The sequence below is a fragment of the Thunnus albacares genome, chromosome 18, assembly GCF_914725855.1.
Source record: "Thunnus albacares chromosome 18, fThuAlb1.1, whole genome shotgun sequence".
Taxonomy (NCBI): Eukaryota; Metazoa; Chordata; class Actinopteri; order Scombriformes; family Scombridae; genus Thunnus; species Thunnus albacares.
Window position 1 is genome coordinate 28506365 of NC_058123.1, and position 26854 is coordinate 28533218.

The 26854-nt window shown below is 39.7% G+C and overlaps 1 protein-coding gene and 1 pseudogene across 2 annotated transcripts in view; both read right to left on the reverse strand.

Annotated features, from left to right (window-relative positions):
* The window catches only part of LOC122968882 (carnitine O-acetyltransferase-like), a 34935-nt gene extending 8961 nt beyond the window's left edge, over window positions 1–25974 (reverse strand). The window contains exons 1-9 of one of the 2 annotated variants that reach the window (XM_044334395.1): window positions 25610–25973; window positions 24895–25191; window positions 21937–22058; window positions 15622–15675; window positions 14791–14956; window positions 9467–9641; window positions 8086–8264; window positions 3447–3547; window positions 2480–2599 (exon numbers count right to left, since the gene is read on the reverse strand). In XM_044334395.1, the coding sequence (XP_044190330.1) occupies window positions 2480–2599; window positions 3447–3547; window positions 8086–8264; window positions 9467–9641; window positions 14791–14956; window positions 15622–15675; window positions 21937–22058; window positions 24895–25191; window positions 25610–25636 (1241 nt within the window). In that variant the 5' untranslated portion in view covers window positions 25637–25973. Of the gene's footprint in view, window positions 1–2479; window positions 2600–3446; window positions 3548–8085; window positions 8265–9466; window positions 9642–14790; window positions 14957–15621; window positions 15676–21936; window positions 22059–24894; window positions 25192–25609 lie in introns of both variants that reach the window. The other variant, XM_044334396.1, reaches the window with a different exon arrangement.
* Window positions 10409–11636, reverse strand: LOC122968885 (annotated as a pseudogene).
* Window positions 25975–26854: the final 880 nt, after the last annotated feature.

Consider the following 26854-nt stretch of genomic DNA (forward strand, 5'->3'; position numbering starts at 1 on the left):
GGACTGAGCTGGGAAGGATGTGCAGCAGGTTAGGGTGATGAAAGGTAGACATGGAAATGTGCTGACTAGTGAGGAGAGTGTGTTGAGAAGGTGGAAGGAGTACTTTGAGGGGCTGATGACTGAAGAAAATGAGAGAGAGATGAAGTTGGATGGTGTGGGGATAGTGAACAGGAAGTTCAGTGGATTACCAAGGAGGAGGTGAGGGCAGCTATGAAGAGGAGAAAGAGTGGAAAGGTGGTTGGATGACAGATGACATACCTGTGGAGGCATGGATATGTTTAGGAGAGATGACAGTGGAGTTCTTAACTAGATTGTTTAACACATGCTTGGAAAGTGAGGCAATGCCTGAGGAGTGGAGAGTAAGTGTACTGGCACTGATCTTATAGAATAAAAGTGATGTGTAGAGCTGTTGATCAGCCACAGCATGAAGTTATGGGAAAGAGTAGTGGAAGCTAGGTTTAGAGGAGAGATGATGATTAGTGAGCAGCAGTATGGTTTCGTGCCAGGAAAGAGCACTACAGATGCAATATTTGCTTTGAGAATGTTGATGGAGAAGTATAGAGAAGGTCAGAAGGAGTGGCATCGTGTCTAGAGAAAGCATATGACAGGGTGCAGAGAGGAGATGTGGTATTGTATGAGGAAGTTGGGACTGGCAGAGAAGTATGTAAGAGTGGTGCAGGACATGTATGAGGGCAGTGTGACAGCGGTGAGGTGTGTGGTTGGAGTGATGGATGGGTTCAAGGTGGAGGTGAAATTATATCAAGGATCGGCTCTGAGCCCTTTCTTGTTTGCAATGGTGATGGACAGGTTGATGGACAAAATCATGCAGGAGTCTCCGTGGACTATGATGTTCCCGGATCACATTGTGATCTGTAGTGATAGTAGAGAGCAGGTTGAGGAGAGCCTGGAGAGGTGGAGGTATGCACTGGAGAGAAGAGGAATGAAAGTCAGTAGGAGCAAGACGTGAATTCATGTGCATGAATGGGAGGGAGGACAGCTGAATGGTGAGGTTGCAAGGAGTAGAGGTGGTGAAGGTGGATGAGTTTAAATACTTGAGGTCAACTGTTCAAAATAATGGGAGTGTGGAAGACAGATGAAGAAGAGAGTGCAGGCATGGTGGAGTGGGTGGAGAAGAGTGTCTGGAGTGATCTGTGACAGACGGGTACCAGCAAGAGTAAAAGGGAAGGTTTACAAGAGGGTAGTGAGACTTATGCTGTATTGTTTGGAGGCGGTGGCACAGATGAAAAGACAAGAGGCAGAACTGGAGATGCAGAGTTGATATTCTAAGATGCTAAGATATTCACTGGACGTTACGAGAATGGACAGGATTAGGAATGAGTATATTAGAGGGACAGCTCAGGTTGGATGGTTTGGAGACAAACTGAGAGAGATGAAATTGAGATAGTTTGGACCTATGTTGAGGAGAGATGCTGGTTGTAATGGGAGAAGGATGCTGAAGATGGAGCTGCCAGGCAAAAGAGGAAGTTCATGGACATGGTGAGGGAAGACATGCAGGTGATTGGTGTGACAGAGGAAGATGCAGAGGCCCCTGATGAGAACAGCCAAAAGAAGAAGAAGAAAACCACAGTTTCAAGGTAGGCATCCAAGAAAAAGGTTTGCCAATTCAGTATCACCTGGGTGAGCTTGTTCCTGTGTCTAACTGAGAAGTTCCCCTTCTTGAGGAGATAGAGCCGCTGCCTTGCCTTTTTTGTAAATGTTGTCTGCATTGGTCTGGAAGGCGAGTTTATTGTCAATCAGGTGCCTAGGGTCAGCACTCGCATATGCACACCTAGAGCCCCTATGATGGGTCCAGAACCTCATGATGCTGCAACCTGAGTCTACAATCATGGTGGCACTTCTGAGCTCACTGCAGTCATCTTTGTTGGTTTACAACAGACATTAGATCTCCCTCAAAAGCTACATGCACAATGCAGCACTGATCATGTTTTCTGACAGTGGTTGTCTTGCCCTAAAACACTTGTGCCAAAAGCCATTCAACATCTCCCATGTCCATCTACAAAGGATTTCCTCCTAATCAGCAAATGTTTTTCCAGAGTGTTATGTGTTTTTTATTGATTATCTTTGAGATCAATGAATTAGAAAAGCTGAGCAACTCTTCAACTTTGGCACAGCTTAAACCCGCCTTCCTGTTACCCACCATAATGTCCAGCCCATTTTGGACAATTTGCATTTTGTGACTTACATCCAATGTCAAAGTTCAGTGCCAGTTCATGGGTGTGTGATATGACCAAAATCTCATATCCTGAGGTCACTTCAAATATCGATAACAATACATACCACAATATAGTACATTTTCTGTAAATTCAATTAATAAATAGTTTATGGTCTGTGTATGGGTGAAAATAGCAACATATGGAAATGGCAATAACGACTCCCTTCATCCTCCTCTGGGTTTCTATTTTTCTGGCCATTGATGATCTACATAACTGTATGTAACACAACTGGAAACTGTTCTCACATGTCCATACTGTGCTTGGTCTCCTCAATCTCTTTCTTGATCTCAGGTGTGATGTTGAAGTGTAGTTTCTGGGGCATGGGCAAAGGCACCATGGGAGACTGCATTATCTCTGACTTCTTCCTGTTTCCACAAACAAGAGAAAAGAAATGATATGAGAGGACATTAGGCATGGACACATTAAATCTCTTTCATACAGTATATCCAAGTGATTTGTCAGGTACCCTGATTGGTTTCTGACCAATATTAGTGCTGCAAAGCAATGCTTTACATGTGGGTCCCCATTTTACAACAAAATATGTTACAACACAAGCACTGAGTAAGTCCATTGAACAAATCAATGATTGGATGGAAATCAATGATGGATCAATTAAACAAAGATAAAACTGAAGCAATTGTTTAACCCTAACCCTGTTTTTGGAGCCAAGGAAGAATGATGTTAAGTCAGCGCCCAGCTTTAATCGGTAATGTTAAAAACCACAAACCTAGCCAGAAATCTTGGTGTAGTCATGGACTCAGAACCTGAATTTCAACAGCCACATTGAGACAATTACAAGGTCAGCCTACTTTCACTGCACTGTAACTTTTACAGCGCAGTGTAACTTATTCTATTTTAGCTTCTTTTTGTTTGCAATTTAAAACTTTTTAATTGTATTTAAATGTCTGTTTACATTGCCATGTACATTGTTGCTTTTATAGTCTTGATGCTTTTTATGCCCTATGTAAAGCACTTTTAATTGCCTTGTTGAAATGTGCTATACAAATAAACTTGCCTTGCCTATTATGTAGCCCTATGTGTGGTATAGCAAAAACAAGATTCCTTCCACCTGTCCATGTTGCTAGCAGTATATTGAGATTTTAGATAATGTGTACACTTTGCCTCATTGCTGACCTTTCACTCATGTGATGATAACAAATCAAAACATCTACACTTGCACCCACACAAGCTCATTTATTTTTGGCTACTTACATGTGTGCTGCAAAATAATCAACCAAGGCCATTTGGACTGTACCATCAGTAATGGTATGCACGCAGTTTATACCACATGTCCCGTCTTCTCCAACAATAATCTGAAAGACAGATAAGAAACATAAATCAAGCATTAATATTACATCTCAATTCTTTCTGAAAGGACTCTTATGTTAATTTTAGTCCCTCTCAAATTGATAATCTTGTTGATAGTGCCACAAGGTCACTGCAAATAAAACTTGACTCCATCACCACTTTAAAAAGGAAAATAATAAAACATAAGAGGTTAGCTCCATGGTATAACTCCCAAACCTACAAATTAGAGCAAACATCGCAAAAATTTGAAAGGATTTGGCGTTCCACCAAACTAGAAGAATCTCGCTTACTCTGGCAAGATAGTTTTAAACATATAGAAGGCCCTCTGTAATGCCAGAGCTGCGTATTACTCATCATTAATAGAGGAGAATAAAAACAGCCTTAGGTTCCTTTACAGCACTTTGGCCAGGCTGACAGCACAGTGATAAATCACCAATAAACATAAATAACATTGTCAGGGATCATATACATTACAATGAATAACAATAAGGAACATTTGCAATAGTAAACTAAAGTGACATGACGGTCAAACTATTACAGGGACTTGAGCGCTGTCACTATATATGTACAGTACAATACCATATCACTACTGCAACGCTAATTGCAATTACAGAATAATAACTGATTACTCACATTCTCATGGATGCACAGTAAAGAATAAACCAGCAAACATGAAACAAGCAGCAATGAATGAAGTACAAGCCCAGAAAACTTCTCTGACTTGACTAGGCCCAGACTCTTTACCCTGCTAACAAGCCAAGTTGATAGACAGCTGAATGGAGGCCTTTGATTAGTGCAGAGAATACCGACACTATCTGTTCACATGCATTTCGTGTACAAGGCCACAAAGTGTGCTTGTAAACTGTGAGTGGGCTGAAAGAGGGATGCCTGTGCTGAAACTGGTGAAGAGTTAGATGACCTTCTGAACAGTAATGGCATTAGCTGTGCTGTGTGACTGGTTATATTGATAAGGGTGAAAAGATTGTTGTATTAAAGTACAGCCACATGGCATTTGTTACCAGCCTTAAACAAGCTCCATGTTTGTATTCAATATGCTTGCAATACACAGGAAAATATCAGTAAACAGCTGTATTAGAACTGTGGCTGCTGAAAAACAGATGCTCCATTACTGACAGTTTTTAGTGGACATTGCAACATGGAGCCATGACTGAACTATAGCTCCCAAAAGCTTCATCTTCTACCTAAGAAAGAGCATTGGTCTGACCCAAGTTAAACCCCCAGATGTGGGCCCAGGCCACCCCCTTGCCTCCACATCAGCCCCACAACTACATCATAGATCTCCTACCATGGTCTGCACCTCTCAAAGTGCATCTGTTATCTCCCTTTGCACCCAAAACAGAGGACATGCATCAAGAGCTCCCTTGCTGCTGGCATCATCCAACTATCGTCCTCCCCTGTCAGTGTCAGCTTTTTCTTTTTCTTTTTTGGAAAAAAGGAAAAAGGATGGAAAGAGGATGTTGTATTGCTGTACAGATTGTAAAGCCCACTGAGGCAAGTTTGTGATTCTTGGTATTGGGCTATACAAATAAAATTGATTTGACTTCTTCACCAAAAAGAAAGCCATTATGTGTCCTGCATCATCAACCCTGGCCTTAATAACCACTGTTAAGAACAGGAAGCCCCTTCTACTACAAACCCCTCCCTAGCCCCGCATTTGGTAAGGCTGATCACAGCTTCATTCTACTCCTACCTGCATACAAACAAGGACTCAAACAGGAAAAAAAACATGCAAGCCAACATGCAGTGCAACAGGGAATATGCAATTTTAATTGGTCAAATGCTGCTTTTCCTGAGCAAACAGGGACTTGCACTGCGGGGGAATGATGAAATTGAGATTTTAAGAAATCAGGGAAACTTTCTGTTGTGTGAGTTGTGTAGATGGTATTCCATGTGTGATGAAGCTTTCAAATCTAGGTGGAATTCTCCTTCAATCTTACAAGCCACAATCCTCAGAGAGAGCTGTTGGAGATTGCTGCCAAAATTGTGAAACACATCACTCAGACTATTGAGGATAATGGATTCTATACTCTTCTTGTGGACAAACCACTCAGTTTCAAGAAGGAACAGTTGACACTATGTGTGAGATATGCAGACAAACTGGAAATAAAAGAGCGATTTCTTAGATTTATGGACTGCTCTGAAAAGATGGATGCCAAGGCCCTTTATCTTTACATCAAGCAGTTTGTGGAGCAATGTGAACTGTACAAGTTACCCATCGTTGCATTGTTAATCATTGAGTTATAATGGGACTGTTGTCAAGTCTGACCATTAGTTTGCTGAATACCTTGAGGATGGTGATTTCTGTGTGTGCGTAATAATTTTGAATGAACTGAGCTGTCCACATTGCACACAAGGCACTCCAAGGGAAAGACACTGATCTGCTAAATGTGCTGCTCACGCTATGTTTGCTCAAAAGATTAGTGCATTATCTGTAGTGGTACCGGAACATATGAGACAAACTGATTTTGAACAGCCTATGGAAGTATTTGCTCCGTTTTACTCTACAGTCATTGTGTATTGGGCTCTTGGCACTTCCAAAATGTGGATGACCTACACTCAACAATGTACCTGAACTCCTCCTGTGTAGTCACTCGCTGCTGCAGCGGATCTGCTAAAAGTGCTGCTAATGCTACGCTCTCTGTCTAGACACAGGGTAAAAGTGTCCATTCCTGATTAAAAGCTCTGTTTTCGCTGTCTAATTTTCTCTTTTTAGAGCACTTTTCCCTGATTCATGTCATGCCTCGTCTCTGGTCTCTTCCTTACATGCTGGAGTTAGATGGCAGAGCCCTGATGCTCCACTCAGCCCCGGCACAAAGCAGAGCAGCTTGCTCAACTCAGTAATTCATTCATTTTCTACTAGTCTGAACATCTTCATCTTCCTTTATGCTCAAATAAAGTGATTAAAATTTAATTAAATTCTTTAATTGTATATGTGAATGTCTTTGCGTACATATCAAATCTTTTACTTTCTTATATACAAACAAATAAAAAATAAATAAAGTGTCTCCTTCCTGGGCTTTATCATCCCTGCCGGCAGCATCTATATGGACCCCAGCAAAGTCAAACAGTCAAAGAATGGCCTACACTGACCATCCATAGGCAGATGCAGAGGTTTTTTGGGTTGTCTAAATAACAGACAATTCAGTTGAAATTACAGTTCTGTTGCTGCCCCTTTACATGCCCTCATGTATCTCCCCCATTCAGACTCTCCAGGCCCTCAAGGACCCCTTCATCACTGCTCTCATCCTGGTTCTCCCTGATTCCAAATGTTGGTTCATCATTGAGATTGGTGCTTCCAATGTGGGGGTGGGAGCAAACCTACCCAACCCAGAATAAACCCAGAACCAAATCAAACATGAACCAAGTTGCCGATGTTTCAGTCATATGGTCAAGATTTGAAGATTATGTTCTTTGTGGACTGCTGCTTGTGAAGTTTGTGAGATTTTCTCGGATTGGAAAGGTTTAAAGTGGTGATCATCATTTGATCATTTTTATAATAATGTATCAAATGATCATGTATGATGTAAAAGGTCTTGCGGATAGTGATGAGTGAATGATGATGTTTTTGGTGAAAATATTTTAAAAACCCACTATACACTACCTACCCTGCACTAAATGATGAACAGACACAGTTAGAGACTAGCTGTGGAACATAGTGGAACATTTAGCAGCTAAAGAGCAAGATATGTCTCTCAGGAGTTGGTAGTGATCAAAAACAGAGCTAAAAGAGAGTGAATATTGGACTTACATTCATGAGGTTGACAGAGACATGACATTAATGTTGCTCCATAAGTGCTGGATGTGGATATGAGCAGCTGTTTGCATATTTAAAAGTTTGCCATATCCACTTAAAATTGATGTGATTATATGTAAATTTTGTGGTGTTTCTCTGCCCCTGTGGCTAAAAAATCTAATATTGCAGGTTTAAGGACTTTGTCAGCCCACATATCACTGCAGTGTTTTGATATTTCTGTAACTTTTGACCAGGCACTGATTCTGGGCCTGCATGTGTTTGATTTGTCCCTGTTCTTTCCAGTTGAGAATATTGCTAAACTCAGGCCTATCCAGTGTCAGGCTTAGATGAAAATGATAAGTCATGCTTTTATTTAATGCCGTCTAGACTGTTGTAATTGTATTGTAATAAATTGTCTCTGGATCAATAATTACAGGTCACTTAACCATGATGGATTGGCTGATAGGGCATTACAACCATGTCTTTATTGCACTGAGTTTACTTTTAGACTGATGGTCTATGAGAGCATTTATGTAGTGTGTGTGTGTTTGTGTGTGTTCGTGTGACACTGAGAGAGAGAGAGATCATGCTTTGAGTTAAAATGACTTTGGCTGACAGAGAGAAAGAGATAGAAATATCTTTGATGTTAAAATGTGTCTTTAGACCGTCTCTTGCCTATTGTGTGTTTTTCTGATAAGTGATAGTGATCTCCAGTACTTGTGCCTGGAAAAGCGTAACGGGTTTGCGTTCAGGGTGACATATGTATAATTTACATTTGCCTGATTTTACCTGTAATGCTTTGTCAAACCAGCGGTTGCCACTGTTCCACTGGCTGCCTCCTCCATGCAGTATCTGTTTGGCAGCACTGATGTCATACATATCATCAGACACCTGAGGCATCGGTCCATCCAAACACAGTGTGAAGATGCCCCTTTCAATTGCTGACACTGATTCTTTGTTGGTCTCATCTGGACACATCAAGGACATGCCCATAAAAATCAGATATGATGTCATTATGTAATCAGACTGCAACAGAGTCAGAATCAGCTTTATTGTGTGTTTACGCATACAAGGAATTTTTGTCTGGTTTCTAGTGGCTCTCTATGTCCTTACCAAACAAAAACAGAAAAAGTACCAGAGAGCGCAACACTGAAGCAGACATCTATGGTGCCATCTTGATGTACTTACTTATCTACTTACACTTTCCTAATCAGGGATGCACTTCACGCTTTGTTATGTTAGGTTATGTGGAATTTTCTTTAAAACTACTTAATGAAGTGGATTTTTGTATGTTTAGACAACAATTCTACTAATATATACAGCTCATTTAGCCTAATTTTTAAAACCATATTGGCATGGTCAGATGTAAGCTTTTTTTTCAATTAATTCCCTACAATGTTTATATGTGTTAGCACAGCTAATTAATTCACATAGTCTTTTCCACCTCCAACTTGTTGGCTGATCACACAGAGATACATTGTGTGAAACATGGTGCCTGCAAATATTTTGTTTTTCCATTATTTGCAATGTCCTGGTGTCTTTAAAGAGAGAGTTTACCCTTCCAGTCACAAGATCACTTTTCTTACTGTACAGAACTTCCTACAAGTTCATTTTACCCGTTCTCATCAAAGTCCATTCAAAATGTGTCTTATTTATAGCTTCTTTATTTAAGTATTTCTGCCTTCATTGTGCAGAATGATGTATATGCAGAGCATGTTTTCAGATTCATCTGCTGAAAGGGGAAAGGTTCTCTGTGCTCACCTTAAATCTGAGTTTAAGTTGTATACGTATGAAATGATTTTGTGACATCACAAAAAGTTGGAAGCCAACAGTGGTCTAACATGCAACTTAAACAAGTATGATGTGCACAGACTTGTGCACATACACTGAAAATGAATGAAAGTAGGAGACATCTTGTGTTGTGTAAATCTTTTTGAAATTAAAAATATTTTCATACAGAATCTGGATTTTTCCAAGAGGTAGAAGGAGTAGATGTTTTAAGTTTTTAAATTTTTAACAATGTAATTGAACTTGTTTGTGGAAAACAATATCATACACAAATTATCCAGTGAAGTATTTTTATACATCTTAAATCATGTCTGAAGGGATCTTTGAGTATTAGGTAAGTGGTCCTTTAGTTTTCTTTGCATGAAAGCAGAATTGTGCTCACCCTTGATTAAGTTAATGTAGGTCTTGTTCCAAGAGCCACGATTCTGGGTGGTGAGGATGCCAACAGGCTCCATGCTAGTCTGTAGTGAGGCGTTGCTGATCTTCTCCAGTTGAACACAGAGCTGATCAACTGTCAGTGGAGTCCCATCACTGTGGTACACGTCCAGAACAAAGAACTGATTCCAAGGGGAGGACAAATGAAAGCAAGACTTAATTACTGAGGCAGGCAACTTCCCTGCTGCTGTAGACACTCAGGGACCCCCAAGGCCCCAAGAAGTCTATGTAGACATTACTTTATGTTAATTTCATTAATTACAAATTTGTTTGGTAATATGTATCACTAAAGCACTAAAAGTTGAAATAGTAAATGCCCTGAGGTAGGTCCTGTTTTTTTTATACAGTCTTGAGGTTTATGCTACACCAACTGACATACAGATGACATAAGCAATAAATAATAACCTGGTTAACACAGCTACATTTCTGCTGAAATCTGAAACCCGATTACTTGGTCATTTATACTCTAAACTTGGTTGTCAAATGATTCTAAGTACACATTTGAATAAAAACATAAAGAGGAAAACTGTTGCTGAGGCAGAAACACAACAGTCTGAAAGAAAAGATCAGGTATCATGCTGTTGCATATAAAAGGAGACCAATGAAGGACTTCAGGTGTCTCTGTGTCTTTTTCATAAGTGAGCTGAGCCTGAGGGTGAAGCTCTCAATTTACTGGTCAGTTTACATACCAAGTCTCAACTATGGTAATAGGTTTTTGGTTATGACCAAAAGAGCAAAAGAGCAAAAAGACACAAGCAGGTAAAATGAGTTTCCTTCGCAGGGATGGCTGTGCTCACCTAGAGAGATGGGGGAGGAGAACAGAAATCCAGATGCAGCTGAGAGTAGAACTGCTGCTTCCTGTTTAAAGGAGTCAGTGAAGGTGCAGGAGCCCTATTGTTTTATTATTATTATTATTTATTATTGTTTATGTTCTTCAATACCACCTCATGGATAGAGCGACTGAAGGCATTGTCTTCTGTAAGGATTAGGAGAATGATGAGGGCCATGTAGACATGATGAGAATTTCTGTCTTCCACATGGTAAAGGATCTAGAGGATGGGCAACACCAGATTGTCCATGTTGGTTCTGGAGAGCAAGTATGTCCTCATGTTGGCGTTCTGGTGAAGCAGGGTGTAGAGCAGTAGTGTGGCCTGGTCTGAGCGCTGCTGCTCACACAGCGTTGTGTACAGACTGTTGAAATTGATTTGGAAAGTGTGAGGTTGTTCCACAGGCAGCGACGATGTGTCTTGTGTGTTTCTGAAACAGGTAATAGCCTGGTGGTATGGGTTGGGCCAATCAGGCCTGTCTGTCAGATTGGCCAGGACCAGCAGTAACAAAAGGTGCTGATTGGACAAATTTAAGGGGTTGTGTTCTTGGTCCATCCCTGCTTTGCTGCCAGCTCCACCAAAGTAAAGCAGACTGCCCTCAGTTTTCGGCTCAAAGTTGTGGGTTGCTGGAGGTGGACATTTCTCCTGTCTGATGAAGTTATAGAGCAGGGTCTTCACCAGTCGACTGGTTAAACACATCGTCCCTTCATGATGTGCTGGTAGATTAATCCATCTCGGAGGATGTCTTTGTTGAACAGCTGGTAGGAGAAGAATACCAGCAGCGTGGTCATCGCTTCAAACAGGATGCTATAGGTGATGTCAAGCAGGGGCACTTCAACAATCAAGTGAATGAGGTTGGACAACAGCTCCTCAAGGAGATCCTCATGGCCTGCTTCTAGTGCCCTCTCCTGGTAGGAGAACTGTAAGTGCAGCTCTTCTTCACTCATCTCCCTGATGAACACCTTGAGCAGGCAGCATTGTGGGCCTGCCAGATAAACAGCTGATCTTGGCATTCTGTAGAGATTTTCAGCTCTTTGGTTCTTCCCAGGAAAATTCTCACAAGGACGCCAAAGTTCCGTGTTCTGGGATTGTTTTCAATGAGGATCTTTGCCAGGGAGATGACGGCTCTTCCAGCAACTTAGAGTCTCCAATGCTGGTGGGACTGATGAAGGTGAAGGAGATGAGCTGGTTCCAGAAAGGGTCATTCTCCAATATGGACTCAGTGCCCACCAGGGCCTTGAGGCTGGGGTTCTCAGACTAGTCACTGACCTGGCTGGTGTTGGCTCCCATGTCTACTGGCTACACTCAGCCAGATGCACCACTCCTTGCTGCTTTTTCATCAGGCATATGCCACATCCTGTCATGAATGGTTCTTGCAGTTTCTGTGGCTCTCTCAGATCCCACAACCATTAAGAAATTACTATTTTTTTAACTCTAATTAGCAATTTTGTCCAATTTTGTGGTTTGCATTATATTTGGTTACAGTTTACGTACCAGCAACATGTTTAGTAAACACAGACAAGTATTTAACAAGTATTGTTAAGTTTGGTTATTATTTATTGGTTTAGTTCTGCGTTCCATTAGTTAATTATTTTCTTTCTTTGTTACTTACCATACTCACCATGTGTTAAAAGGGGGCACCCAACCACTGCCTATATCTATACACTGGGTGACATCGTCAGTGATGTCACTGGGTTAGATCAAGTATAGGGGAATTTATTTTACTTAGTTAAATGTTTGGTTTAGTATCTATATGATTTGTGCTCATTTTGGCTCGGGTTGAGGTTTATGCTATGGATGTGTTTTGTGTAAACAATGTTTACTGATACAAGTAGCATTGTTATATGCCAGTTGGTATATGGGGAAAGACTCCCCTGCAGTAAATGTGGTTCTACTTAGAAGATTGGAGGGCCTATTTAAGGCAAGAGATGTAGGTTTAGGGGGAGCAGAAATTAGAGGATGACAGTGTAGTTTGTGCACGTGATCATGCTTTATTTTGCTTTATCCTGAGTTAAGTCAGTTAAGTTTGATTTGCTTGTATTCATTTCATTTTTTGGGCCACCTTTTTTTTGTGACACTGGACTGAATAAATCAGTTTTTACTCATTCAACAAGAGTCTGAGGGCACATCAGAAGTTTCTTAAATTGCATCCACGTTTCCCTCATTTGCATCTTTTCCTTGTTAGACCTTTAGTCCATGTAGTCATGGCAGTGTAACCCTTTTTCCTAGAAATTACGTTAATATACTAATAAAATGTTTTCCCTATCTGGATTATGTTCAAAGGCAATGTTTTAAAATAATGAAGAGCAACATTTATAAAGCACACCGAGGTCGGATGGAGGTGGTCGGGGTGGGTTGCAGACCTACAACTGCAGGACTTTGGTTGAGTTTAGTGAAAGTTCTTGGGTTTGGTTAAATGTTAATAACCACGTTGTCTGTGTGTGTATTGAACTAAGACCACGATCTGTCCCTAACCATTACCAAGTGCTGACAGTACATACAACCAAAAAAAGATTAACAATGATATAGAGACTATCATTGGATATTACAGTATACTGCAAGCACAGATCATTTTTCTGGAAAAAACATGAAATATCATGTCATTGAATATTTTGGTGATGCATTCAGTATCAACATAATTGGAACTTGTCAGATACATGAATTAACAACGTTTTCTTTCTGTTGCAATTTAGTGGTATATAAACGCAATTTCTAAGAGACAGAGTTGTGGGAGTGAGCGCCGCTGCAGATTGTCTAACCCTTCCCAAACAGATGGTGCCCTGAGATGGTGTCCCTTTGATTCAGAGTTGCATCGGTTGCTTGAACCATGGTATACCTGCTTGCATCTACCTTGTCTTCAAACAATAATCTTTCCACGAGGGATGTTTAGAGAGTATTTGTATTTGTATCTATATTTGTTGAGGCAGCAAAATTATTTATATTTGTATTTGAATAGAAGTGGGAATAGGCGTAAAAATCCAGTTTTTGTTTTTATTACACTTTTAATTTTAGGAAATTAAAGTGGTAAAATAAGTGTTTGTCCATGAATAAACTACCTTAAGAAGGAGGTCCCCACACCAGGTCTCAAACTCAAGTCTCCCAGATCATAGACGACTGCTCTGACTACTGAGCTAAACCCAATGCATCACCATCACACAGACAGACCTGTACTTATTTATACACCCATAACACGGAGACAGCACAGTGTGTAACATGTAGAAAAGAACTTCAAAGGCGATTCTTGCTTTGCACTTTTCATTTACTGCCTATTTTTTAAAACCTAACTTTGTGGAAAGCAGAAGGGGAACAACAGGTTATGGAGAGTCCCTTGGGAGCACTTTGCGTGTGTCAGTAGCTCAGCTTTATCTCTGGGGAACATCCCCAACTCCGGGAGTGCTGTCCAAATAAGGAAATGTGCGTCATGCAGGAGGTGGATGTGACTCCCCTCATTGAGACCTGCTGATAGATGTAACAGTGGAACAGGAGAGAGACTGAGATAGCGATGTAACCGACTTGCACGCTGGTTTTTGACATGTTTCTTTTTTCTTCCTGAAAATAAATAATTTCTAAATATTTGTCTGAAATGAATACTCGTAAAAAACCCACTATTTGTGCTTCGCAGAATAACATATTTGTATTTGTGCACACCCATACTTTCCACCATGCTTCAATTCAGGTTTCTTTATTTTCATTTTAGGCAATTTCCTATTGTTTCATTCCTATTTATATACATTTAAATATTATAATATGCAGATTTTATTTTTTTAATGCGTTAATTGTTAATGGGTATACTGAAGATTTCATGCAGTTATTAGTGCAAGTTCAAGCAGGAAGACAATTATCAACCTATTTCGTCATCAAACTGAGCTCCTGAACTATTATATAATTATTTCACTGGGCTCTGTATAATTATTTCACTGGGCTCTGTGTGCAGGTTTTTCTATCATCCAACAATAATCTTAGCTGAAGAATATTTAAACCATTTTACCTGTTTTGTCTGTCTCTGCTGTCATTGCAGTCTATGAAACATCACAACTTCACCCCTCCACTACCCCACCTCCACCAGTGTCAAGGCTTTATCTATGGCTCCTCTGGGGAGATCTTCAATTGGATGCTTTTTATAGGGCTCCATTTCTATATATGCATCTAACTCTTCACTTTTAGCAGAGGACTTTATTACTCCTAAATTTTTATTAATTTTATTATTTTTATTGTTTTTTTGGGCATTTTATGCCTTTTTGGTCCCCCAAAGGTCCCCAGTCGCACACGAACATTGGACATTGCAGTTCATGGTCAGCACCTTAACCCCTCAGCCACCAGAGCACCCCTTAAGAAAAGAGAATTTCTAATTGTAACTGTTAGAAGTTTGATAAATACAGACTCTGGTTGCAGAAGACTTCAGACAATGATGTCTGACTTGGATCAGTGATGTTGTGCTCCTCACCTGAGAGTTGTGTACTACAGTGATGTGTTTTGGGGGACTGGAGCTCTTGGCATAGTACACCAGTGAGTCTTTCTCCAGACCAGGGATACGACAGGATGATAGCATCTGGTGGTAGGGCTTCATACAAAGGGGCATCCCTCTCATGTACTCAACTGGTAATGTATCACTGCAAAACAAGTTCTGTCATTAAACACTAACTTAGCTGATCAATATAATTTATAGTTTTAGCCATTTATGTCTCTGAAGCTACCACGTACTACTGAGTGTTGCAGGACTACTTTGAGTAATGTAGTGCTGCCTCCATCTTTGACTCAAGTTTAGTGTCTTCACCTACATAATAAGAGAAATTAAGAAGGCCTACACCAGTCAGAAGGTAGTAGAGGTGTACTGATACAAATCAGCTCACAGTTTGCTATGAATCATGATACAGGATTTGATACACACAATATTCTTAAGAAAGTCTGAATGAAAACAATCTGTTGACGATATCATTAGCTTTCCATAAAGTGCAAATATGTATAAGTGTTTTCAGGTTTAGCCGTTTATTTATTTATTTTTAATTTTAAAATAGTTTTGCTTATAGATTTTGGTCTCATGAAAACAGGGAGCAAATATCTGAACTTGAATACCTTAGCTGGACACAAAGCCAATTTACACTCCTCAGGAAAATGTATTTCACATCTCAGACTTAAGACAAGAACATTTTTTAAAATAACATCAGCATATTTTAAAATATATGAAATTTTGAGACACAATATGGTACTACTTTAAGACAACAAATGATAAAACTGGCAGCATGATACAGTCAAACATGTTAAATTCAGTACTCACTTGTCGATCATTGACTTCAAATCCAGAACACTCGCTATCACTTTGGCAGCAGACCTAAGCAGAAAACACGTTGTTATTCATTTCCATAGTAAAAGGGAATTTAAGATGAATAAGAATTGAATAACTTTTGGTCCCTGATAAGGGTCAAACTCCCTAAACCCCGAATTTGAGGTCTCAAGCCGAATCCAAGATAACACTAAATACATCATCAGGGTTATTTTCTCAGACTTTAGAAAGTTACCTCCAGAGCTAGAGAAGATATTTTAAAACTGTTTTCACAAACAAATAAACTGATCTTGATTATGTAAAATGTGTACAATTTGAGAGGTGTCATTTAACTTGAATAGTAACTTTTATTAACACATTTGGGGATGGTTGGAAATTGTTTGGGAGCATGAGGGTGTTGAAAAACCACAGTCCCACTTACTTAATAAATTGACTTTCATTGATTGAAAGTTAAATAAATTGTTTTGTTTTCTGAAATTCCCAAAATGTCATTAATATTGTGCAGCAAATGCCTGTGTTTTTCAATGAAGGAATCTTCACAGGGTGTGCGATGACACCTGCTAATATTTATTGATGATATGCCTCAGGACAGCAGAAACACAACATGAAACCCTTAATACTCCATTGGATTTAGTTATATTATAAACTGCCACTGAGGTGTGTCCCGGTAGCCTACTGGTTAAGACACATGCCACATAACCACAACATTTGTGGTTCAACTTGGCAGTGAACCTTTTTTGCATGTCGCCCCCCATCTCTCGCTCTTCTCTTAGTTTCCTGTCTATTCTCACTACTGTCGCTATAATAAAGGGCCATAAAAGCATCAAACAGCAACAAATACATTTAAATACGTGTGATAAAAGCCAAGATGACCATAAAGAAATAGGTGATCCTGCTGCAGTTTTTTATTTTATCTGAGTGGAGCAAAACATTTAAATTGTTTTCATATTTTTACCAAGCTGTGATTTGAAATTAAACAAACTGAAGCATCGATTCTTCAGGTTCAGGTCTCTTCTGCCAGAGAGGGTTAACCTTTTGGACATATTTATGGAAACAACATCCAAACTGTTGACATCACCATTGACATCAATTTATTCACTGCCAATTTAATGCCATAAACACATGCAAGCTGCAGTCTGGAAACATGGACAGTTATAAAGCAGCAGCCTGCAATGTAAGAAGAGCAGTAAAGGAGGCAAAATGGGACTATTGAAAGAAAGTGGAACTACAATACCAGCAGGGGAATCCCAGAAACATGTGGCAAGGTCTAAGCACTATGACAGATTACAAGCCCCCCCCCCCCCCCCCCCCAAGCCCATTCAAGTTGTCTACAGGACACATTAAAGCTAGAATAACTTATTCCCATCAACAATAATTTAAACCTAGATTCTTGACCTTTTTAACTCATGTAATTAAACTGTTCTGGTCAACTGTTATCTTTAATTTATGCTTCAGATGTATTCATTGCCTGATGGGTTGTAATTAATGAATCATTATGTGTTCTTATTAAAGGAATAATAACTATATTTGCATATATGTTCAGATTTTCCTGCAGGTGAAGGAACAACAGAAACAACACACACTCCTAATACTCTACAGGCTGCAGACACCATCAACTGGAACATATGTGAGTCCATCAAGGCGGAACCCATAGATCCTGCTGATTGGCAGCCCTATATGATATGGTGAGGACGGAGGTAGTCAGCAGAGGGCCATATCAGGTGAAATAAGACTCTCCATTTCCAAAATGAGAGGATGGGAGAAGTTCCCATCACCACCACTTTTACAGAAAATTAGTAAATGGAGAGAAAATCAAGAGAAGTTGGGTGGAATATTCCAAGAAAAAAAGTCTTTACTGCTTCTGCTGCAAGCTGTTCTCACAAAAAAAAACTACAAACTAATCAGTAATGGATTTAATGACTAGAAAAACTGCAGTGAAATACTCAAAACCCATGAGAACAATCCTGAACATTCTAGGCACATGACATCGTGGAAGGAGTCATCTATCAAGTGTAATCTATGAATAACCAAGTGCCAGTGTCTCTGATGTTACTAACAGGTAGTTGGTAACATTTAACAATTTATTCATTCTTACATGATTTGTTTGTTTGAGAAGTAATTTTAATTTACAAAAATAAAAATATATATTTTTGTCTTGAAACCACTGTGGCGTTTGATGTTTGTTGTCCATGTTTTGTTGGCGGGGGGGGGGGGGGGGGGGGGTACAGTATATTGAAATAACCTCAATATGTAATATTAAGGTTAATATAAAACTTGAAGAACATCAACAAGCCCAAAGTCAGTTTTCTTTTTTCATGAATTTTTATGCCACTGAGGCTTCCTGATATTTCAATTTGAATCAGCAGCTTAACCTTTCAGCAATGCATCAGGGATCAAGGTGAAGTGTGTGAGGAGGAAAGGTTGCAGAACAATATCATGCATGTTTTTACAGAAGTGGAAAGAGTGTGATACTATAAGATTGTATATTGTTACTTAAATATTGCTCAACAAGACAAAACGTTACAAAACATTAAGTTGTACAATTCAAAGATTCATCAAATAACCATTTAGGGTAAAGTAAAATTGTTTTTGAAAGTACCCAGAGACATTCAGTGTACGCAATTTACATTACAGTAACTAATAGAAGTACTGGTCTTGAGTATTTGGTGCAAATTCTCAACTCATATAATAGGCTTAGCTTCAAAACTAGGACGGTAGCCATGGGGAAAGTCGGATCAAATTACATGTCTTTCTTTCTGTCTTTACCAGTTTGTGGAAGAGTCTTATTTTAAGGAAGTGTATGCATTGCAGTGTATGTATTGAACTGAAATCAGACTCACTCATCCATTTCAGCCTCAGGTGATCTTCAGTGATCTTGTTTAGACACACAGGCAACTAACCTGTGATTTAAATGCTATACATACATGATTGGTTTAACCTGTTAGGGGGCACCAGAGAAGAAAAGTAAGACGTGGGCCCCCACTGAACCTCTCATTTTCTGTGCATTAGTGAAGTTTAGCTCATTTAATTGCACAGGCAGAAAACACCAAGATATATAATACATGATTGACAGGGATTGTGCTGGTGAGATCAAAAACAAGCTTTGTGAGATTCCTCACAAAGCAGAGAGAGCAACTCTGTCTGGATACATGAATGCAGACTGCAAGGTGTGTGTGACCTCAGAATAATTCATATTAAGACAGTATGAAATCATTGTTGTGATAAACATTTTCACTTTTATGAATGTGGATGTGATGGTAAACATTATAATATTATTAGTGAAAACAATAAAGGAAACTTCAGTATGGTGTGTACATGATGCTGTGTCCATGAACTGCAGGATAAAAGCTTGTTCACTTTCTGTGAGTAAAACTTAAGATCAACACTGTCTGTGTGCTTTATCTGAGCTCCAGTCATTTATTTTATTCTGTCAAACATCTGTGTGATCATTCAAACTGATTGAACTCTTTTGGCTGCATGATGCCAGTCTACAGAAGAATGTTTGTCTTCCTGTTATGATGTCAGCGTTTATGACAAATCCATTCTAGAATGTAAAGTGTCTATAAGTGAGTTCCTCAGAAATCAGAACAGACATCACAATCTCTTCACTAGCTGAACAGACACACATTCGTTTTCAGAGAAAATCATTTGTCAGACACTCGACAAGATTTTACGTCTAGCTCACATTTTAGATCGTTTTGAAGTTCATCAGCCACCATGGCAAGATGAGAGAGTACACCCAACAGAGTAAGATGGTCAAATATGCTGTTTTTCTCTTCAGGAGCTCCTGATGAAAAAGTAAAGGAAGAGGAAGAAGAGCTTCTGGAGCTGGAGTTGCAGTAAATAACAGCAACAGCTCCCTCTTTCCCCAAACCCCTCTCCCACCTCACCCACCCCTCTCCTATTCCTACACTCACCCCTACCCTTACCCTCACTCTACCCTCACCCTTACCCTACTCTCATACAGCTTGATGTCATCCATGTAGAGGAGGTGACTGAAGGTTGGTATCGGTAGCCACTCTTTGAGATTATCTGGCTGAGGGGGTTCCTCTACTCCATCTATGTCTTGTTCCAGTAGCCCATTTCTCATCAAGGTGTCCTGGTTCCCCAACTTGCAGATGTTCAGGACAGCTACAAATACCTTGGGATCCTGCAGGCAAATGGGAACCATGAGGAGGCTGCAAGGAAGTCAGCCACAGCCAAATACCCACACAGAGTAAGGTAGGTCCTGAAAAGTCAGCTGAATGGGAAGAACAAGATACGAGCCATCAACACGTATGCCCTGCCAGTCATCAGATACTGGTATAATAAGCTGGCCAAAGGAGGAGATAGAGGCCAATGATATCAAGACAAGGAAGCTCCTCACAATGCATGGAGGGTTTGGTCCCAAGTTCAGCACCCTGAGACTGTACACTAAGTGGAACGAGGAAGGCGGAGGACTGGTGACATGTTCTGCCTATCATTTCAGTTTTGTGACTGGTAGGCTATATTCCTTTTTTAGAATTCAATTCCGACCTTGGTAATGACAGTAATATTTTTCACCGTGGTGTCCACGTTTATGTAGTCTGCATGAAAGATGCACTTTTTGTAGCCCATCTTCAGAACATTGTAGTTTCACCACGGCAGACCTACATTGATAACATCCATCGTCACATATTAACGTCGCCCAGTGTAAGTGCAGTCAGATTCTCTCAGCACCGCAGTTGTCTTTTCCTAAGTCCTTATGACCTTGTGACGTTTTCCATCGAGGTCAACGAAAAGTGGTTAGGAAAAAAGGTTGGAGCGACTTTTCGACTGCAGCCTTCATTTTGTGTGTGTCCCCAGACTTCAGTTGATCGGGAAGAAGCCTGAAGACCAGTTCCCAACCACATGAAAAAAAAAACAAAAAAAAACCAACAAAACTTGGAAAAATAATCTCACAAGTGCCTTCAGATTCCTTAATTAGGAATCTTAAAGTTGTCAATGTCCAGCCAAAACCAGTTTCTTCTCCTGAAGCAGATTCTCAGCAGATGAACTTGGTCCTCCTAAATGTCAGTTCACTGAACAATAAAACTTTTCTAGTTAATGATCTGGTAACAGAAAAAAAATTACACTGCATGTTCTTGTTTGAAACGTGGCTCAATAATGACACTGGTACAGCAACAATGCTTGAGGCCTGTCCTCCAAACTAAAGTTTTTATCAATCAGCCGCTATTGCAGCTATCTTCTCCTCACAGCTTGTATTTAAAGTCATTGAACTGGGTGAATTTATGCACTAACTCAACATATAATTGGTCTGACTCACCAGCATGGCAATACTCTAGACTTAGTGATAACAACTGGGTTCAACATTGATACATTGTTTCAGTAACTGAATTACCTCTCTCTGACCATCACTGTGTACTCTTTGATGCCAAGATAACCTTACTTAGAACTAGAAAGGTACTTAAAGTTCAAAACAGGCTTTTTGATGATAAATCTGAAGCTAAATTTTCTAATCTTATGAGATCATTCGAGCCATATAGTCATGACTGCTCTCTAAATGACATGGTAGAAAATCTCAATGGTGCACTGTCGTCTGTGTTAAATACTGTTGCTCCACTAAAAGTCAAAAAGTGGTCAACCAACAGAATCTCTCCATGGTTAAACAATAATAATGTTATTGAGATCAAGAGAAACTGTCGAGCAGCTGATAGAAAATGGAGGGAAACTAAGTTCACAGTTCACTGTGATACATACAAAGAAGCCACGACTGCCTATAACAAAGCTGTACGCATGGCAAGAAAGGATTCCTTCTCTAAAATTATTTCAGAGATTGCTGGAAACTCCAAGTGTGAGGAGCTCGCCCCTTGGTCAAGGTCAAGGTGAAGATGAGCACGTTACATAGGCCCATCACCAAGGTCTGTCTCCTCCAGGAAGCTGAATGAGGCAGTGGTAAAGACTGTCCTCCTCCGGGGGCCATGTGCTAGTAACCTCTGGCCCCCAAGGTAAATGATACATAAAGTAAGAAGTGAGAAGATGGCTTGAAGAACAGTTGTGTTTTTGTTGTGTTCTCCAATCATACACATAGTTATTACTACTTCTGTTTGATTTAAACTCTTTTTAATGCACAAATTGAAGGAACTGATGGGATTACATTTCACTCTGACTGTACCTTATATGATTACATGTGACAATTTGTGATTGAGTGTGTGTTTGTGTGTGTGTGTTTATGTGGGCAAAAGGGGGAGACAGTATAAACCAAAAGCAGAAATAAAGAGAAATAAGAAGAACGTAACTATAGTGCTCTTGGAGGGCTTCTCTGGATGGTGTGTGTGTGTGTGCCTTCACCTCATTTGTCCCCACTTATCCCTGACGGCCTGGGAAGTTGGGGGAAGAAATGTCCCAACATTTGAGTGAACCACCAAAGGCTTCCGGTTTTTGAGATATTCACCAACCAGGCGGTCTGATGACTGCAAATAAGATTCAAGATTCAAGATTTAGTTTATTGTCATTTTCTTGTATATTTGCATACACAAAAAACAAAATGCTGTTCCTCCCAGCCCAGAGCAGTGCAACAACAACAGAAAGGATACAGAAATACTGTATATCTAAAAATTACAAAGATAAAAACATATGACTCCCAAGAGAAAAAAAACAAACAAAAAAAAGAACGAGCAGTTAGCAGCACAGTGCATTAGAGTGCATTTAGAGAGAAAAGCACATGTCTCAGCTCTTGCATGTCAGCAAGTGAGCAGCACTGATGGGGGAGTTATATAATCCATTTTGCTGTCCAGAGAACATTAGGTGTTGGTTCCTATTTACATTAAGCAAAAGCAGTAATATCCTTCCTCTTTTCCTTCCAGGGTATAGAATGCTTACATGGCATGTATCCCAAAGTAAACTGCAATGTGAGGCTGCACCGATTGGACATTGAAAGTGCTCTATGGCAAGAGGGTTCAAATGTAAAATATAAAGGTAAAGTTATAATCCTTAAGATTTTTTTGCTGGTTTCGATGACACTTGTGGTTACTGGTGGTAATGGCAAGTGTTTGTTAATACTATAGGTTCCAAAGTACTGTTTTCCAATTATGATTGAGATTGACAGAGCACTAGTTGGCTTGACGTGCAATGACTGATAACTGCTGACTAACAAAACCAAAGACATTTCAGTTCATTTCAACTATGCTAAAACCTTTTTCATTGTCAAATTATTATCTGGTCGACTCTGTGATATAAGCCTCATAAAAGCATCGATTTGTCCATGTAATTAAGACTTTTTATGTTGAATGTGATGTTATTCAATAGAGCTTTTCATTACTATAACCATGGTTTTGGATTCACCTGAACTCATACTAACGGGTAGAAGACCAGAGTTGCATCTTTGGACCCAATGCTTCATTTTTCCTTTTAGAAAGGACAGTTAAGTTTTGTGGCTAGCCAGGGAGCATAGCATTGTCTTTTTTTCCCCATTCTCTAGCCCAAGTGAGACTTTTCTTTTCTAGTTAGAGTAGGATTTGTTTGTTGTTTTGGCCTTGGAGACCCTGACGCCTTGTTGCTTCTTTTTTTTATATCAGTCAGTTTATCTGTTAATAATCCTTTTTGTTAATAAATGGTTCTCCCTGTTACCCTTTGCAATTGTTTTAGCAGCCTTTTTCTTACTGTTTTAACAAAGGGTTTTCGGTCACCTAATTATGTTACTTCGTGTGTTCCCCCCTAGACATTAGAGGTCGTAACACTTATATTCTGCCACAGAACTCTGTGGAGCCAAATTTCTTCCGAACATGGCTGGTTTGAAGTTCTGATTGGACTATTTGGGGTCAGTCAAATCTGGTAATACTAAGCAGAAGAACGGGACCTGGTGTATCTGTTTACAGTGGAGCCAAAAACAAAAAACAAAAAATAAAACCAGAAAGGGGATTCATTGCCATTTTTAATGAAGGAGACTAATATTACATTACAACATTTTCACTTTTCTGGTTGAATATCTCATTATCTACTAGATGGATGACACAACCATTTATAGATACCAGATGATACATCTTACTGATTTTGGTGATCCCCTGACTTTTACTTGCAACAACTGGATGCATTATTAATCAGATGTATCTATACCATCTCCACCTCCTGCACTCTGAGCTGCTGCTTCAGCCCCACCCTCTCTCTCCCTCTCTCTCTAGGCCTGAGAGGGTAGACAGAGACAGCCAATAATCCCACTGAATCATTGTCTGCCAGAGCATCATATGTGTCTGCAGATTGCAGAGCGGCTGGCTCACTGGTTGTGTGAGGCTATCACACCTAAATAAACTACCTTACGAAGGAGGTCCCCACACCACGTCTCGAACTGGAGTCTCCCAGATCATAGATGACTGCGCTGACCACTGAGCTAAAACTTTTCGCATCGCACCATTGCAGACAGACCTCTATCTATTTATACACCCATAACATAGAGACAGCACAATGTGTAACATGTTGAGAAGAACTTCAAAGGTGATTCTTGCTTTGCACTTTTCATCTATTGCCTATTTTTTACAACCTAACTTTGTGGAAAGCAGAAGGGGAACAACAGGTTATTGAGAGTCCCTTCAAAGCACTTTGCGAGTGTCAGTAGCTCAGTTTTATCTCTGGGGAACATCCCCAACTCCGGGAGTGATGTCCAAATAAAGAAATGTGTGTCATGTAGCAGATGGATGTGACTCCCCTCATCAACACCCGCGCATAGACGTAACAGCGGAGCAGAGAAGGGATACTGAGACAGTGATGTAACTGACCTGTGTGCTGGTATTTGACTTTTTTTTTCTTCCCAAAAACAAATAATTTTTCAAATATTTTGAAACAAATATCCATAAAAAAACCCACTGATTGTGTTTTGCCGAATAATGAATATGTATTTGAGCACATACCTAGTAACGATCATCATCCCAGTCTGCTCTCCAAATATAAGGTCGCTGTTTGGATGTAATATATGTAATATTTCCCTATAACTTGCAGCACTATGACTCAGCAAGTTTTTTCTGCCCTCTAGATCATGCTCTGCTCAAGTACATAATTATCCTCCCTGCTCTCTCACAGCAGCAGGTATGTTATGTGAGGGGAGTGTATTATTCGCTGTGACCATTGAGACTTTGGTTTGGAACAGGAGAAGGCCATGACTCAGCTTATGCTATTTGGACTTTATTGTGCACTGTGTGGTAAAAAATCAGAAGCTACAAGTGAGTGTGGCTCCAATTAATTGAGAACCACAGCCCACATTTCTCAGTAAATCTGGGCCAAGGTGTCCACAGCTGTTGGTGTAGTTGTTGAACTCACCCAGTTTTCAGTGTTGCGTGCTTTCCTCTCCAGGCCTCTCTGCAATCTCTCTCCGACCCCTCCTGGTTTCTGAAACTCTTCCACCAGCTGTTTTGCGCGCTTCAGCTCGTCCACCTCCATGATTGGCTCCAGGGCGGTGAGGTAGCGCTCACAGGTCTGCTGCAGAGGGGGAACAGACAGACTGGGCAGTCCCTCCTGCTGGGTCAGGTGTCTGCCAGCGACCAGAGTTGCTGATACAGGCTTCACCAAGTGACAGGATTTCACCAAACCACAGGGTCTCATCATCCTCACCTTTACCTTAGAGATACAAGAATGTAATCAAATAATTGCATCTTGACTAGGGTAAAGGCCATCTCTAATTTCTTAAGTTAAAATGACCATAAAAAGTTATTACAGCAAATGATATAAGAGGAACAAGAAAAAGAAGAAATAAATGAATGAGAACAACACATTAGATTAAATAATACAAATAAAGAGAAGAGAAGAGTTCAGGTGGTGAACAACAAATGCAGGAATTAACATTAAAATAAAACAGAAGATTAAAAAAATGTACAATGTATTTATGACTACAAGGTAAGAAACAGCAACTTTATGCAAGGATAATCAAATATTTGTACCCAAATAATGTTATCTAGCTATTCTAATTTCAGTAGCCCACCATATGCACATTGTAAAGAGGAAGAGTTAACTAGTAACCTAAAGGTATGTTACTTACAACAGTTCTGGTGCAAACTCCCCACATTGTGCATTCAGAGTATCGTGTAAATCTTTTGGGTCTCAGTTGAAAAAGTTTCAAATCAGCTCAAGGACAAAAACTTCTCTTTGATTTTCAAAAAAGGAAGAATCTTCAGGAGTCAGAGTTCTGAGCAGCAAAATGTACTTTAATGCCAGGCAATAAAGGAGAGCAATACACTGTACACAAGGTTCACAAGGATGCTCTGAGTTTCTAGACTCAGGGCGTTGTCTTATATACCCTTGGGTCTGCATAGGTCACGCCTTTTGTCCAACCTCTTTGTATTAGCCAATTATGCCATTATAATTTCTTTACATCACCTGTTGTTGGCCCAAAAATCTCTAAAATAGGTTTTGGGCTGAACTGGTTACACCTGGCATAACCAGTTCTATCCAGTTATGCTCTTTTATTTTTTGTAACTGTTAAGGGTCACATTACACCATTATTGCCAAATCTTCCCCTGGCTCTATTTTTTTTTTTTTTTTACAATTTCTTCTTGTCATTTTACACCCTTATTTCTTGATCTTTCCTAGAGGTTATTTTTTAAAAAGGTGAAGTTTAATGCAAAGTTTAATGCAAACACACTCAAAGTGAAGTTTAACAAAAACACATTCACAAGTTTATCCAGTGCATTAAGTGAGATTCTTTTTAACATATTTCTGTTGCCTTTACATTGATTATATGTGGTCTGTGAGGTTATATATATATATATATCATTCTGCACTATTTAATTTCTTTTTTTTCTGGCACATCATGAGTCTTTATGAAATTACACCACAAGAGAAACTCCCACAGACTGAGGCTGGACAGTATTTACCTTTTAAAATGCGTATTGGTGATACAGGTAAGTAATGTCTGGAAAAGAAAAGCTGGTATTGTTGGTAACCACTGTTCTGAAGGCTTCTTTTATAGATTGACTGTGTTCTTCATAAATTTGTTTTTCCACACTTTATTTGTCTACATTGTTTGACTAACCAACACATTGTCTATATGGTTTGACTGACTAACAGTTTTACATTGTTTGACTGACCAACAATTTGTCTACATTGTTTGTCCAACTAATAGTTTGCATACTTTCCTCTGTAATTGCTGAAAGGATTTGTCTAAGAGTAGCAGGAATGAGTGGACCCAAATGCAGACACTGGAAAGCAGTTCTGAAGAAAACCATTTTTATTTGGCGCAAGCTTCAAAACAAAAGCTGACAGAACAGGAAACTTTGTGGACAGG